Consider the following 16322-nt stretch of genomic DNA (forward strand, 5'->3'; position numbering starts at 1 on the left):
CCATAAGATACCACTTCACATCCACTAGGATGGCTATAATTTTTTAGAAAATAAATCAAAGAAAACAAGTGTTGACCTGGATGTGGAGAAATGGAGCCCTATACCTTGCTGATGGGAATGTAAATTGGTGCAGCCACTGTGGAAAACAATTTGGGCATTCTTCAAAAAATGCTAAACATAGAGTTACCATATGATCCAGCAATTCCATTCCTAGGTATTTACCCAAGAAAAATGAAAAAAAAGTGTTCACACAAAAGTTTTGCACAAATGTTCATAATAATAGTGTTCATGATAGCCAAAAAGTAGAAACCCAAATGTCCATCAACTGATGAATAGGTAAACAAAATTTGGTATATATATAGAATGGAATATTATTCAGCCATGAAAAGAAGTGAAGTACTAATTCATACTATAACATTGATGAACCTGGAAACATTTCTTCATGAAAGAAACCAGACACGAAAGGCCACATATTGTATAATTCAGTTATGTGAAATGTACAAAATAGGCAAATCCATAGAAACAGAAGATAGATTAACAGCTGTCAGGGGCTGATGTGAGGGGGGCTATGGGGAATGACTGCTAATGTGTAGGAGGGAGAAAATGTGTAGAGGGGGTGATAAAAATGTTCTAAAATTGATTATGGTGATGGTTGTACAATTCTGTGAGTATACTAAAAGCCACTGAATTGTACACTTTCAAAAATGAATTTTCTGGTATGTAAATTATCTCTCAATTAAAAAAAGAAATGGACATAAATAGCTCAGCAATATTTTAGCATGAAAGGATTTAACTCTGAGACTGCTCTGACATCTTGATTGAGTTTGCTGATAATGCCAAGCTAGAAGGGGTATGAATCTTCTCTTCATAGACGGAATTGCTGCACCGTTAAGAACAGCAGATTGGAGGGGGGGTGGGGGAAGGAGGACTTTTTTTTTTTAACTGAGGAATTCATTACTACAATGTATAGTAAGATGCTGTGGACATTTCCTTTCATATGAATAAATGAGGTATCACTAGGGATCTTTAAAAATGTTTTTGATTAGAGTGGGCACCACACCAGAGGATACAAATTGCAGGTTATAAAAACAAAGCAAAAGTTTCCATAGCCTGAAATGGTTTGATATATTACTAAGTCGCCCCATCTGGCTTCTAAGATGAAAGGCCCCAGAATTCCTTCTTCCTCTTTCAAATGATAAATTAATGATGATGATAAAAATGGCTAACCACTGAGAGCTGAATATGTACTAAATATTTTACATGCATTTTCTCCTTTTAATTTCCCCATCCTTACTATGACAGTTGTAGAGAACTTACCCAAGACCATGCAGCCAGTCGGTGCCTGAGCTGGGCTGCAGCCCCACATCTGTGTGACTCCAAGACCTCACTCACAACCACAGGATTACACTCTCCGTTTCCCTGTTTTCTCCCTCTGGGGGAGATTCCCCCCAAGAGCTTATAGCACCTGAGATTCTAAGCACACCTAGTAGGGGAGGCAGTGGAGTAGAGAGGAAATGCTCTGGACTGGGAGTTGGAGGCCTGAGTTCTAGTCCAGTTTTACCACTAATCAGCTCTGTGACCTTAGGCAAGAAGCTTGACGTCTCAGAGGCATAGTTTCCTGATTTGTAAACCGTGGAAAATTCATCCCAACTATTCCTGTAGTCCCTTCCAGCTCGAGTATTCAGTCTGCGTCCTGCCTCCTTTACCTACGACTAAGAAAACATCTGATTGTCAGTTGTATATAGAGACACTAAGAGGAATAAAACCTTCGAGTCAGTGGAGGGTGGTGATTTGGGGAGCCTGGGCTTTGGTGTCAGACTGATGTGGCACTGGTTCCATTGCTAATCTCAGTGGGATGTTGAGCAAGTTACTTAACCTCTGTCCCCATCTGCTAAAATGGGGATAATCATAGCGTCAAGTGCTCTGCCATCCGCACAGAGTTGTTGTGAGGACTGAGTGAGATCTCTGTAGGGAGCTTAGTGCAATTCCCTAGCACATAGTAAGTGGCGGTTTATTTAATAATATTATAATTTATGATTATTATTATTGATGGTTATAATTATACAATAGAGACACAGAATCCCTTGATGGTAATTAGTATACACTTAAGTAGCCCAGCCAGGTTGGACTCTGGGGTTCAGGTGGCATGCTTAGGCTCGGTTCTAGAACTGTCCATGTCTGCTGGGTCACCCGTTCCTCAGGAGTTTGCTGCTGGGTAAAGGGCTTTAGATTGTCACCAACACTCCAGAGTTTCCCTCCTGTTAACTTTGAGTCACTAATGCAATTTTCCTCTACATAGCCCAATACATTATTATAACTTACCATATGAATTTTGGCTCAATTAATTTTGTTTACCCAAAGTAATCAGAAATACACGGTTAAGGAGAGATACTGATAAAACAGTTAGTTAGTGAGCTATAAAAAGAAAAGAAACTACTGTTCCCTGGAAATTTCCCAATGTGAGTGGGGAATTTTTCTCTTTCAATGTTATTAGATAATATAATAAGCACGTATAATGATATATTTACAATACTCTCTATCACAGTGTTATTTATAATGGTAAAAAATTATAAACATAACACTGACTACTAAAGAGCCATGAAAATCAAATATTAAGAAAACTAGCTTTAGATTTGGGGAATTGTTCACTATAGAGTAAGTTATCTAAAAAAAGGTTAGAAAAAAGTATGTGTTCTGATCCTAATTTTGTAAATCTTGTGTGTGTTTATAGAAAAAACATGAAATGCTGTGACAAAAATATTAGCAGGGATTATCTCTGGGTATGAGGTTATTGATGACTTTAATCTTCTTCTTTATGCTTCTTTAAATTTTCTATGCTTTCATATTTTTTTTTTGAAATCAGCATGCAGAAGTTATTTTTTATTAATAAGAATTCTTTCGGATTTTTTCATGTTATGAGGCTCTTCAGTCCAGTAAACTGTTTTATCTGAATATGGCTTAATTCTCAATCTAGACATATTGGTTTTTTTCTTTTTTTAAGTACTGACTTAGAAATAATATGCTTCATTGATTTTGTGAACTAATCTTTTTCATGTAATATTGAGGACAGGCCAAACACATTTGTTGCAAGATTGATTTGTTACTCTGAAAACCATAACAGATAATGAGAAAGAATCACCAATTAACTAACCTTTCTGTAAATCCATTACTCCCCTGTTGAAGCAATTTTCAACTCTGCCTGAGATTTAGTGTCTTTAAGCCAACTCTGAATCTTTTATAAAAAGAAATCAACATCCTTCCGCTCCTGTCTTATTTTATATAACTGGAATTGCACCACTCGAAGACTATTAAATGTGCAGTTGATGGATTTGATGCTTAACTTTAAAAAATAAAGGAACAGTCTAAAAAATTAATTCAAATCAAATAAAAAACAGATAGAGTAGATACAATAAAAGTTTTTCCTACTTTCTTCCATAATTGTAATTTGAAGTAACTTTCAAATGCAATATTGCAATATTCATTGGAAACAATCTGAAGAGCTCAAATGCCCAACCAGTTTGTACCCGTGAGAAGATTGGGATTTTGTCCTCTAGGTGAATTTTTCAGATATCATTTTGGCATATTTTTTTAAAATACTGTCACATGTACCTTAGAAAAAAGTTAAAACAGAAATGTGCAATATATAAACCGTATTGTTAGTTTGGTGTGTACTGGACAGATATGCAAACATATACCCACATTTGTAAAATTCTTTTTCCTCCAATAGGATCATATTCCATTGTTCCAAGCTTGCTTTTTTTCACCTAAATTTATCATGAAATGTTTTCAATTTCAGTACATATAAATTTCCCTCACTTTGTCTATAGTTTTGCAAGAATTTCTGTTGGATAAAATCCGAAAAGTGGAATTGCTAGGACAAAGAGTATGCATGTTTAAAATTTTATTTTACCTTCCAAGAAAGCTTGTGCCCATTTCACCACCACTCACAGAGAATGAGAATAAAAGATAGAGTTTCAGAAGGAAGTGTGTGTGTGTGTGTGTGTGTGTGTGTGTGTACGAGAGCGAGAGCGAGAGAGAGAGAGAGAGAGAGAGAGAGAGAGAGAGAGAGAGAGAGAAAGAGACAGACAGACTCAGCAGGCAGTCTGGGAAATCTGTCTCCTCTGCAGAAGATCCTTCAAAATGCTGAGTATAATAGAGGGTGGACCTTTGGAGTCAGAACTGGATTTTGGTTCCAGCCCCATCTCTTAGTAGCCAGGTGTCTTCACGCAAATTGCTTAACGTCTTTGACTTCTATTTTGTCATCTATTGAATGGGGGTAATCCCACTTGCCTTACAGAGTTCTTTGTAAGAATTAAATGAGTCACTTGATTCAAAGGGCTAAAAAATGATGAGGAGGAAGAGCAAGATTGTTGAGATGCTAGAAACGGATTAGGGTGACCAAGCCAAGAGCATCCCGGATGGAAAACTTTTGCAGACAAACTTGAAGAAATTGCTAACATTCTAGTTAATATATGCTTTGTAATACTGCACCTTCCCTACCCATCCATCACCCCCCGCCACTCACATTATATTATTGTTTATCTGTCTCCTCTCCTAGAATGTTCTATATGAACAAGGATCTTTTCTTGTTCAACTAAATCCAAACGTCAGTGTAGCCTGCAACAAAGCCTGGCATATAGTAGGCACTCAATAAGTGAATGAATGCATTTCTAGTTAGCCTTTCTTAAACCCATTCAGATGTATCGACAGCTAATAAGGCTGGCCCTTGCACCCCACGCACACCCAAGATAACTCAGGCTTGGCTTGGGGTAATGCAGACTACTGGGCTAGGTGGCAGAATCTTCCGGTACTCTCAGCTTTTGCCAGTTTCAGGGCTGACCACTCACAAGCTGGATTCTTGGGCAAGTCACGTAACTTAACTCAAGCTTTATAGAAAATAAGATTAGCAATGCCTGCCTGTCATGACTCCCTCACATTATGCAAGAGATTTTGTGAGATTATTTGGTAAACTCTAGATTTTCATATGAGGCACAGCAAGAAAGACCAACTGCTTTTAATTTTGATGGGGACTAAAAAGCAAAAAGAGAAATAAATGGGAAGTGGCAGGTTTTGCTGGGCACTAGCCCAAGCCCAAGGCTTTTCCGTGGGCTTGGACCTAAACTAGCATTTCTGAATAAGTGGTAACTCTGAGGGAGGGTTCAGAATTCTGGGGGAGGGAGTTCCCCCAAGGCACTGTACCCCAGGGCATTGGGTGAACGATTATCAAGGAAAAATGCTCATCAGGTTTAGAGGCTTTTCTGGCTATTTCTGGGCTGCACAGTTTGTGGACAGCCCTGGGAATGGCAGCTTATAGACAAGATCAAGGGCTTTCTGATCACCAGAAAGGAATGAAAGAAGCAAGGAATGAGAGGACTCTGTGGGGATGGCAGGAGAAGATGCCCCTCAGGGCAGCATTCCTCAAGGGAAGACGTGGCCCAGACTCCCTTCCCTCTAAGCGAGGTGATTGCCTAGATCCACCCAGGGACACAAAAGTCTGGGGTAGTATTTCTTCACTTGTATGTTTTTTGCCTCCCATACCCCCATTGTTCCTCTTGAGCCACACCTATTCTCCAGTGCCTTCTGGAAAATGAAGCTTCCTTCTTCGTTTGCTACGGTGATGCTCCATCTCTCTTAATATATGCTTCAGCCATAGGAATAACTTGCAGTTTTCTAAATAAGCTACAGTCTCTCTCACCCTTAGACCTTGCGTCGAGTTCCAGCAACATAGCAGGCTAAGCTTCCTTGGAAATTAACTTACCTCACAAACACCTTAAGCTCCATTCCCCTACTGAGAATCACTGAGCGTGATGAGAAAAGTTTTGAAGGGACTGTAATTCTCATGTAAATGATATAGAGACAGACAGCAAGGCTGAGGATAGCTGTTGTGTGCTATGATAGTATAGTCCCCTAGTGGGAATTACTGAAGGCTCTGAGAAGTCCTGCAGTTAGGGCCGGCCCCATGGCTTAGCGGTTAAGTGCACACACTCCGCTGCTGGCGGCCCGGGTTCGGATCCCGGGCGCACACCGACGCACCGCTTCTGCCGCCATGCTGAGGCCACGTCCCACATACAGCAACTAGAAGGATGTGCAGCTATGACATATAACTATCTACTGGGGCTTTGGGGGAAAAATAAATAAATAAAATTATTAAAAAAAAAAAGCTTATTAACTTTGTTTAACCCAATATGTCTCTAAATTATTAACCAAGGAACCGTGTTTTACATAAATTTAGTGTAACACACTTTGGAAAATACTTGTTTAAAGCTTGGGAACATTCTTATGAACAGGTAAGAAGGAAAGGAGAGGGAACTTTTAACTTTCAGTGCGCTACATTCTAATATCATTGTAATGTGGTGGTTGACGTGATGGTTCCAGGCTGACCCAGAAGGGGAACTGTCCACCCTCTAGAGTCAAATCCTTACCTTTGGAGCTTGAAGAGTTCATTTCATCAGACCACTCCAAGTAAATGAGCACAAGAAGTTGATTTATACTAACTAACATCACATGAGATGCATCTAAAATCCAGAATGCCAATGTGCCATTCTGTTGCTACATAAGGCAATATGCTGAGTGATCAGAAACATGAGCTCTGGAGTCAAATAGACTGTGATTCAAATCCCAGCTCCCTGGCTTACTACTTACGTGACCTTATGTGAGCATCACATAATAATACCATCTGCCTCCTGAATTAGTCCATATAGAGCACTCAGTCCAGGAAGCTATTACTTGCACAGGAAATCAGAACTTGGAAATACTATGTCTCATGGTCAATATTTCTGGGCTGTGATGGTGTCTGGAGGTATAGCCCTGTTCTACTGTGGAATAATTATTAACTGAAGAACATAGGGCTGAGAGTAGACATTGACTATAAATAAGGTGGATAATTTTATTCAACGGAAACTTTCTAAAAATTTTTTCACAAGAGAAGAACTACAGTTTCCAGTGGGCTTTATGGGAACTTTGCTCCACAAATAATGAGGAAGGATCAGGGGTCATAGAGCTACTGGATCTTTAATCCGTCCTAGAGTTGCCCATGTTGCAGAAAGGAAGATGTGATAGTGACATACAGCTGAGAGCTGGGGCAATATGACCTGTGAAGGGAAGGAGATTGTAAGGAGAGTTCAGCAAGAATGAGAGAAAGTGGGAATTGTTTTTAACAACAGCTAAAAAGTGTGGAACTTCAGGGACAGAAAATTATGTCCCAAGAAAATTTCTAGAATATTTCTTTGTGGTGCATGATGTAAAATCCCTGAGTAATCCTGCTTTAAGGAAACCTACACCAAAAGTCTACATTATGTTTCAAGGTTTCTAAAATCAGATTTGTGTTTCCTTGGAGTTTGATGTCACCCTTGTACTGAGACACATGGGGCCACTACATTTATTAGGGTTACCCTGACCAGGCTTCTTCTATTCAATATTTTTGTCTCCTGTACTGCTATTTCCCACCAATCACTAGACTCTTCATTCGTTGTAACAGCATGTGATTCATATCTCAAGTTTACAATGTATCATCTTATGTTATTTGCATATTTTATTACATTATCTCTTAACATATTAGATGAGCAGTTTCAGAAGACTTGGGAATTGCTTTCATTTCCTTCACAGACAGCTGTACTTTGAAATCATGTCAGAGTTGGTTACTTCTGGGAAGACTTTCTATGTATGGCTAATTCCACTGTACATAAATTATCAGTATCCAGAAACTGCAGTCTGCCTCTGTCATCAGGCCACATTGTGACTCAGTTTTCAGGAAATCCAGTCCCTTTCTAAACTATTCAGCAATTTGGAGAGTGAGGCCATGTAGGCTACCGTTGAGCACCTGCCTTTGTCAAATTATTTTCAAATATGGGCTTAGAGAGAACCAAATATAATTTGGTAGTCCTCGCTTTTTGCTGCAGTTAATTTTTGGTAGTTTGATCCAAAAGATGGATAAAAAATGGCTAGAATAAATCATTATACTTCTTATTCACCTGCTCACCTTTTAGCATCAAAGAGAAATGATAATTTGGATACTATGATTTTTATATGGAAGAAAAAACAGAGTTGCTACCAGAATATATTTAAAACAAGTTCGGGCTGCATCAGTGGAGAGCAATGTAGCTCAAACTTGAAAGCTTTCTCCTCACAATTTTTTTGTAGATTGTCACTGAAAGCATTTCTCCAAAAGGGGAGCAACTCACTTAATTAAATAACGAATACCACCAAGAACCTTCCCTGAGCTAGGCTTCAAAGATGGTCTGCTTAGGAGAGGATTAGTTGAGGGGAGAACATCAGAGCCCAGATCATCAACAGAGATGGCCTGTCAACATGCGGACCTAAGAACTAGGAGCTTCCAGGGCCTGCCTTTCCATTTTTCTCTTCCACATCCTTATTGGTTTATTCATTTGGACAGACCATGTGGCCTGATTTTTGGATCAGAAGATATGGTCACCATACTTACTGAGGAAGGAATCAGAGAATGTAGACTACTCTTTAGAGAAGGTACATAATGAAGGGAAGGCAGAGAGGATTTGGAGTTTAAAGGAGAAGGGAAATTTTATTGATTTGTTTTAAGAATAAAGGAAACTGAACATTTGTGTAGGCTAAGAAGAGTCAGTGCAAAGAAAGGGACTGAAGGTGGAGATAACCACTGAGGCAGGTTGAATAGACTTCATCACAAACCTAAGTGGGCCTTGGAGAGGAGGAGGCACACGCCATCTCAGAGGAGGAGGAGAAAATGGAAAAAATAGAAGGATTTGATCTAATTGAAGGAGTTGCTGACACTTGGCAATTATCACATTGTGATAAGTTAAGAAATGATCAAACAAATGTAAGGAAAATAAAAGTGGGTTTGGGAGTGTGAGAAGAATAGAAGAGCTACACTGCTGACGTAAAGAGGACGGTGAGTTATTTAGGGAAAAATAAATAAATCCATGTCAAGTTTGAATCTGCCCTGAGGGCCTAGCTGAAGTTAGATAACACAAACTGGCAAGGGTCCTATCGCTATGGAGCATAATTGTCAGTGTTACCATATAGTGGCCCAGGAGCCAAGTATGAATGGCTGTGTTTGCCTGGGAGTGAGGACTGGCAAGTGCAGGTGGCACATGTCAAGGTGACTGGTGAGGGAATCCTGGGTGTCGGTGGGTGCCATGTTAAAATGCTGACCGTGCACCCAGATGAAGGCCAAGGAACTGGAACTGTGCGAGGACAGAGAACGTTTAGTAGAAAGGGTGGAAGAGGAAAAAGAGGTCAAATTCAGGGCTGATGACTTCAGAGTTCAATAGTACAAAGATAGAGCACTTCAGAGTGATGGTTCCAAAGTTTTCTGCAATAGAGATAAAAAGAGTCAAGAATACTGAGGTCTGAATGTTGAGGGAGTCTTCCTTACAAACTTTGCTGTTGTCCAGTGTCCAGGCCAGATGACACTTGGTGATGAGGACTACGGTGTTGTCAGAAGGCACATGGGTTTTATTCTGCCAAAGGGTCAATAGGGGTGTTTTAAGAAATCAGAAATGTAAGAAAGACTCTGGGAAAATAGAATGTGGTCCCTTTGTGAAGCACTATGAGAAGTGTGAGGTTGGGCTGGCCAGGGAGGGACTGCCGGGAAGGAAAAGACATGAACTAGATGGAGAGCGAGAGCAGTTTGGCCCTCAGGACAGCATTTCCTGGTGTGGTTCCAAGCAACGCCAGTCACACAGAATCGCGTGGTTGATGTTGTATAAAGTATGGCTCTGGAGAAACATTGGTAAGCAGTGTAAATGGATTTCTTTACTGCAAGGCCCCTTAGAGCCTTGACAGTGTACCCATGTGCCTCATGTATTTCCAGGAAGAGAATTTGTGACATTAGTGTGTGACATTTCCCCCACTTAGCTGGCCACAAAACTGATCATACTGTAGGAAATTCTGTTCTAGGGCTCATCATAGATTTTCAGAGTTTTTTGAATGAATGGATGGATGAATAGTTAAGTAGATGAATGAATGAATGACTTATAGGCAGGAAGTTAAGAGACATATTGGGGATGAGCAGCTAAACTAAAGTGAATCTGTGCTAAGGGAATAATTTTGAGCCTACGAATGCATTTGGTACTTCTATCTAATGCACTCGCCACTTTCTCTCCCACTGCCACCTTCTTATTACCAGTTGTGGAACAGGGAATAAGATTTATTTATTTTAGGGGCCGGCCCGTGGCTTAGCGGTTAAGTGCGCGTGCTCCGCTGCTGGCGGCCCGGGTTCGGAGCCGTGGCGCGCACCGATGCACCGCTTCTCCGGCCATGCTGAGGCCGCGTCCCACGTACAGCAACTAGAAGGACGTGCAGCTATGACATGCAACTATCTGCTGGGGCTTTGGGGGAGAAATAAATAAATTTAAGAAAAAAAGATTTATTTATTTTATTTCTTTAGACACGTCTCCTTATTACCTATTCCTTCCTTACTTTTGTAGGTGGTTCTGTCCCTGCAAACCCCCAAATGGATCTCAGTGAATCAGAGTCTTTGAAGGTAGAATGTTGGCAGAGTAGACCATGAAGTTTTGAAACCTTGTGTGCAGAGGGTCCCCAGGTCTCCTGCATATTTACACACAGTGTGCATATACATGTACATGCCTCCTCCACTACAGCCTTCCTTCCTCTTCCATTTCAGTTGCTGTGCCCACACTCACCCTCATTTCTTTTCACTCTGATGAAATTCTCATCACTCTGATGGTTAGCACTGGAGGACAGGAAGCAAATAGTATATTTTACTTTTTTACTGCTCTGCAAAGTGTCATAGTGACCTCATTAGGGAATGGTGTGCTAGATCAATTCTGCTTCTGAAAATAGGAAACTAAGCCTCCCCGGGTGGCAGGAGGGCACAGGCAGGACAGATATTAGAAAGGTTTTCGTAACAAGAAAGATAGTATAGAACTATGCACCAAGCAGAAACTTTGGTTAAGAAACCTATAAGATTTTGAATGGCTCTCAAGTAAACAGCTGTTTGGGGAATGCCGACCTTGGTGTCACCATGACTTTTGTTGCTTTATTTTAGAACGCCAACCGGGCACCTCTATGGCCAATTCTAGTGCCCTCCCTTCAAGTTCAGCTGGGATCAGCAAGGAACTGATTGATCTGCAACCCCTCATCCAGTTCCCAGAGGAGGTCGCCAGCATCCTGATGGAGCAGGAGCAGAATATTTACCGGAAGGTCTTGCCAGTTGACTATCTTTGCTTCTTGACCCGGGACTTGGGCACTCCGGAATGCCAGAGGTCCCTGCCCTGCCTCAGAACGTCCATCTCAGCATCGATTCTTACCTCCCAGAATGGAGAGCACAATGCCCTTGAAGATCTTGTGATGAGATTTAATGAGGTAAGAAGCCACTTTGAGATGTTTTTGCAATTGAAAAGCTAGTAAATGATTTTTAAGCGTATTTCTCCTTTTAGGTTTGTCTGTTACTGATATTTCGTCTACCTGTCTTGCCACTTCCATGATGGCCACTTTCTTTCCAGTCAATGAGGATAAACAACACATTGTCATCTTCCCTCTCACTTCACATCTTCCTACCCTGAAGCCTAATTGATCCTGTCTCCACCCCATGTCTCTACCAAGTGCACAAGCCTTCTCCCTCTGGACAACTAGTCCCTCCTTTTTCTCCCCTCTCTTGCCAAAATATTCTCCCTGGGCCCCTTTTCAAATATTCTCCCCCTTGTTCCTACAGGTGCTTTTAAGACTAGATATCTCAATTTTGAGGATTTTTTGTTTTTGTGTGTGTGTGTGTGAGAAAGATTAGACCTGAGCTAACATCTGATGCCAATCCTCCTCTTTTTTGCTGAGAAAGATTGGCCCTGGGCTAACATCTGTGCCCATCTTCCTCTACTTTATATGGGACGCTGCCACAGCATGGCCTGACAAGCGGTGGGTCGGTCTGCTCCTAGGATCCAAACCTGCGAACCCCGGGCAGCCGCAGTGGAGCGCGCGAACATAACTGCTATGCCACCGGGCCAGCCCCTCAATTTTGAGTTTTGACAACATGATCCCTGGCCACAGGATCTGTCTAGCCCACTCCCTCTTCCCCTATCAGGCCTCCTCTGCAGAAAGTAAACACCAACACTCCTGGGTCAGGAGAGTAGGGAGGAAGGTCAGCTTGAGGGGCAATGAATCACCCTACTCCTGCTTTATGTATCCCATCAAGATCTTCAGCCCAGAAAGTTCCTCCAAGGCCTCCGAGACCTTACCAGCAGCCAGTTCTAAAGAGGACAGTTGTGACTGGAGTCTGGGAACACTTAGGAGGGAGGTGCTGTAGGAGGTATAGGGGCTCGCTGGGAGGACAAGAGCCAATGGCTGACATCCTGTGAACTGGAGCAGGGCGAGGGACAGGAAGGAGAGGCGGGTCACCATACAGTGCTAGGGTCCGGGGATACTGTGCTCTTGGGCTTAAAGAACGCTTTCTCTCCATGTTATAACCCCACACCCAGAGTTTTCTGTTCTACATTTTCTTTCTTTTAGACTTAATTTCTTTTGCCTTGAATATTAAAACACAACATTTCAATCTGTGCATTTTTTGGTTGTTGGTTGGTTAAACTCCACAAATATAGTAGTTTTCTATTTTAATCATCTCGTAAACTACCTAAATGCTAAAAGGATGCTCCCCTTTGGGATTCCGTATATCTCTGATTGACAGAGGATCCATCAGCCTTTGTTACTTAAACACTTTCTAATCACAGCAGCTCCTTGCGGCCTCCGTAGCCTGCCAATCATGACCCTGATGATGGTTGTAAATGTCAGTCATCATGAGGCTCAGTGGATGCAGAAAGTGTTAGAGGCTGAGCTCAAGGAATTCTGTGTCCAGACGTGCCCTGAACGCCGTTCCTCAAAGGAAGATCCGTTATCCATGGGAATCGCTGATAGCCATCTAGCCCCGTCATGCGAATCATTTTACACGTACCACTTATTCATTCCTCACAACAACCCTGGGAGACAGACACTGTCAATTGCTCCGTCTTACCAACGGGGAAATTGAGGCACGAGGAGATGAAGTCATTTGCACAAGTTTACACAGGTGGTAGATGGCAATGGTGAGATTCCAACCCACATTGTTCAGAGCCTGGGCTTTGAACCACTACAGAACCCTGCCTCTCAACATGTTTCAGGCTCACGCTGGGGAGTGGTGCCTGATAAAATGCAGATTCCTAGTCCCACCCCTAACTGAGTCAGACAGACTCTCTGGGAGTCCACATGAGAGCTTGTGAACCACACTGCCCCCAAGGTGCTTTCTAAAATAAATCTCTTGGTGTTCTTGATTTTCCTTACTGATAAAAACAGGGTGGAAAATTAAAGCTCCAATAAATTGAGAGATTTTATTAGTGGATTTTACTGTATTTGGTGAACTGTTTTAAACTTCCAGATCTACTCACTCTCACATCCTTAGGACCTTATCTTTGTCCGTTGTTGTTATTGTTTTTGTTTTAAATTCTACCTGATCTTACAAGTGATTTGCCTAAACTTTTAAAATCTAATTTTAAATTAATTTTGGAGAAAGAAAACTTGGATTTCTTCCATTCACTACGATAACCTTTGGAATCAAAGATGAATCAGTGATTTCACTAATTTAGAGTTAGTGATGGTCTGAACCACAGCTGGATTGAGGCATGCTTTGGACTATCTCTGAAAATAGTTTAGCTAAGCAACTTCAGAACATAAACAAGATTTCTGGGAAAACACTTAAACTACTTAAGAGAACAGTCTGTTTTCAAGTATTCTCAGGCATCTATTTTCATACAAATTATGGGTATGCTGATTAAAAATCAGTCTTATATAGTAATTGCAGGCAGATTCCAAATGACCTTCATCAGGCAACAGTGGGATAACTAAATTCTAGTTGCCTTATATACCTTAGGGTAGAAAAGCTACACTACATTATATTCAGATTTTTCACCTATTTGGAGGGGTCTTGCCTCCAAATTAGTGTGGCTTTACTTTCTGTAACAAAAAGGATGGAAAGGAGCTAGCATTTATTTACTAGGTGCTCTGCACTGGGCATTTCCACATTTTTTAATCCCATCTAATCCTTATGACAGTTGTGTAAGGCAGTTGCCATTATCTCTGACTCACAGATGAAGAAAGGGGAGTTTAAACAACAAAATAAATAATGATAGTATTGGATATGGTCCATAGAATAAAATAAATATTCATGAGTTCTTACTGATTTAAATAAATAATCAAATAAATAAATCAATGACAGGGGAGGGGAAGGTACAGCTCTTATAAAAGAATTCCAATTAATAAATGTAGAGGGAATGAGGGAAATAGGAAATCCCCATTAGGACACCCCAGTAATAAATTGTTACAGGCAAGAACCACTGATGAATGCTAAAATTATTGGGCAAAAGTATGATGAGAAGCGAGATATTTGCATAGTCCCACAGTATCTCTCCACAAAATATTTGTTAATTACAAAAGGAAAAATAGAACAGTGGAGAAACCCAGTAGATATCACCTTAAATAAGTGCTCAAGGTCAACATGACCAGTAATAAGACATATTGACAAGTATCTTCTGATATGATGCACTGAGAAGGACATGACATCATCTCTATGGTGTTCTTGCCAAAAAAAAATAATGCATTACCTGAATCTAATCATAAGAAAAAAACCATCAGACAACCCCAGACTGGGAACATTCTACTCTTCAAAAGTGTCCAGGTCATGAATGGCAGGGAAAGACTGAGCAACTGTCAAAGAGTAGAGGAGAAAAGGAGACAGGACTAAAGGTGGTGTAGGATGCTATCGGATCCTGGACTAGAAAAAGAATGTTAATGGGAAAACTGGTAAAATTCTAATAAGGCATGTAGTTTAATTAGTATTAATATATCAACGTTAATTTTCTGGTTTGGATAATAGTACTATGGTTATGAAACACGCTAACATTAGGAGAATCTGGGTGAACTGCATACAGGAATTCTCTGTACTATTTTTGCAACTTTTCTGTAAATCTAAAATTACTTCAAAATAAAGTTAAAAAAAATAGTGAAGCTCAGAGAGGTTGAGTCACTGGTCCAAGGTCACACAGTGGCTGAGTGAATGTCAGAATCCAGACGTCTATCTTCAAAGTCTGTTCTCTTCTCACCCAACTGCCTTGCCTCTCTACTTGTTAAATTATCAAGTTTGTAGTAAAACCAGAATTGCTGATTTAGAATTTAATTATCCTTGAGTCTCCTTTTCCTCTTACCCCTCTCTCTTTCTACTTTTTAGAAAAATCTCCTGTGCATCTATTTTTTTTCTACTCCTCTTTCTGTTTCTATTTTTACCCAGTATCCTATTAGCACTCACTCATTCATTCACTCACTCAAGACTTATTTACTGAGGACCTCTATGCTATAGCCTTCTTCTCTTTTTTTATTGGTGTGTCAAACATAGTCTTTTAAATAAGAAATTTGCAATATATGATGAAAATTTACAACATTATAAACCTATACTTTGGTTGATGCACAAAATAATTGCCCTTTCTTCAGTGGTAGGAAGATACGTATTCCTTGGAAGACTGGAGAATCTCAAAGAGAAAAGAGAGAATATGAGCTCCATCGCAGGAGTGCCACTCACTTAGGGGAGAGGCGCACGCATTTATTCATGCATTCAATCACTCAGTTAACATTCATTCAGCACTTCTCAGAAGCAGGGCACCATGGTGGATACACACTAAAGAAAGTGAGTAACGGACTGCAGCTGCCGGAAGCTACCAGTCTTGAATTGTAGTCAGGCACGGGCACGAATCACTACCAAAAAAGGCAGGAAGTAAGTGCAGTGTGAGTGGCACAGTTGGTGGGAGCTGAGGTGTCTAGGTGGGTGATCAGAGCTCTTTCTGCTCAGCTGTGGGGTTTGGAGCCAGGCCTCGAGGGATGGCTGGGATAGAGGGGGACATCACAGGGAAGAGAGGACATTCCAGACAAGAAGACAACCAGTCCTTATCCTGAGCAAGACTCATGGTCCAGGGAGGCAGCTTGTTCCTGATTGTCAGTAGAACATGATCATGAGCTAGAAGTTTCCCGAAGTCTAACAGCTCTTTGCACAATGACTTAACTGTAATATGGGGAAAGGGAAGAAAATCCCTGGTGCCTTTCGGGCAATCTTGCGTAACATTCGTTCTTAGGAAAATATGGTTAAAATGCAATTCAAAGTACAATCATGAAATAACTGAAAGGATTTGGCTTATGTGAAGGAAGGCCAAGAGATAAAATCATTTTAAATCAATTTATATTGTGGCTTGGAAGCAATGTTTCTCCCCATTCTCTCATCTCCTGCCTAATGTCAAGACTGGAGCACACCAGAGTAACTTCTTAAAGTTAAAGGTGGTCATCTCTTTATCCTCGCAGGTAAA

At 40.8% G+C, this 16322-nt stretch overlaps 1 protein-coding gene across 2 annotated transcripts in view; it reads left to right on the forward strand.

Moving 5' to 3' along the window:
* Positions 1–16322, forward strand: part of PLCE1 (phospholipase C epsilon 1) — a 325603-nt gene that overhangs the window by 167380 nt on the left and 141901 nt on the right. For both annotated transcript variants that reach the window (XM_087432292.1, XM_087432293.1), the window contains exon 4: positions 11003–11319. In XM_087432292.1, coding sequence (XP_087288418.1) covers positions 11003–11319 — 317 coding nt within the window. The remainder of the gene's footprint in view (positions 1–11002; positions 11320–16322) is intronic.

Source organism: Ceratotherium simum, chromosome 6 (genome assembly GCF_057802395.1).
Source record: "Ceratotherium simum simum isolate JZ-2026a chromosome 6, ASM5780239v1, whole genome shotgun sequence".
NCBI classification, from domain to species: Eukaryota; Metazoa; Chordata; class Mammalia; order Perissodactyla; family Rhinocerotidae; genus Ceratotherium; species Ceratotherium simum.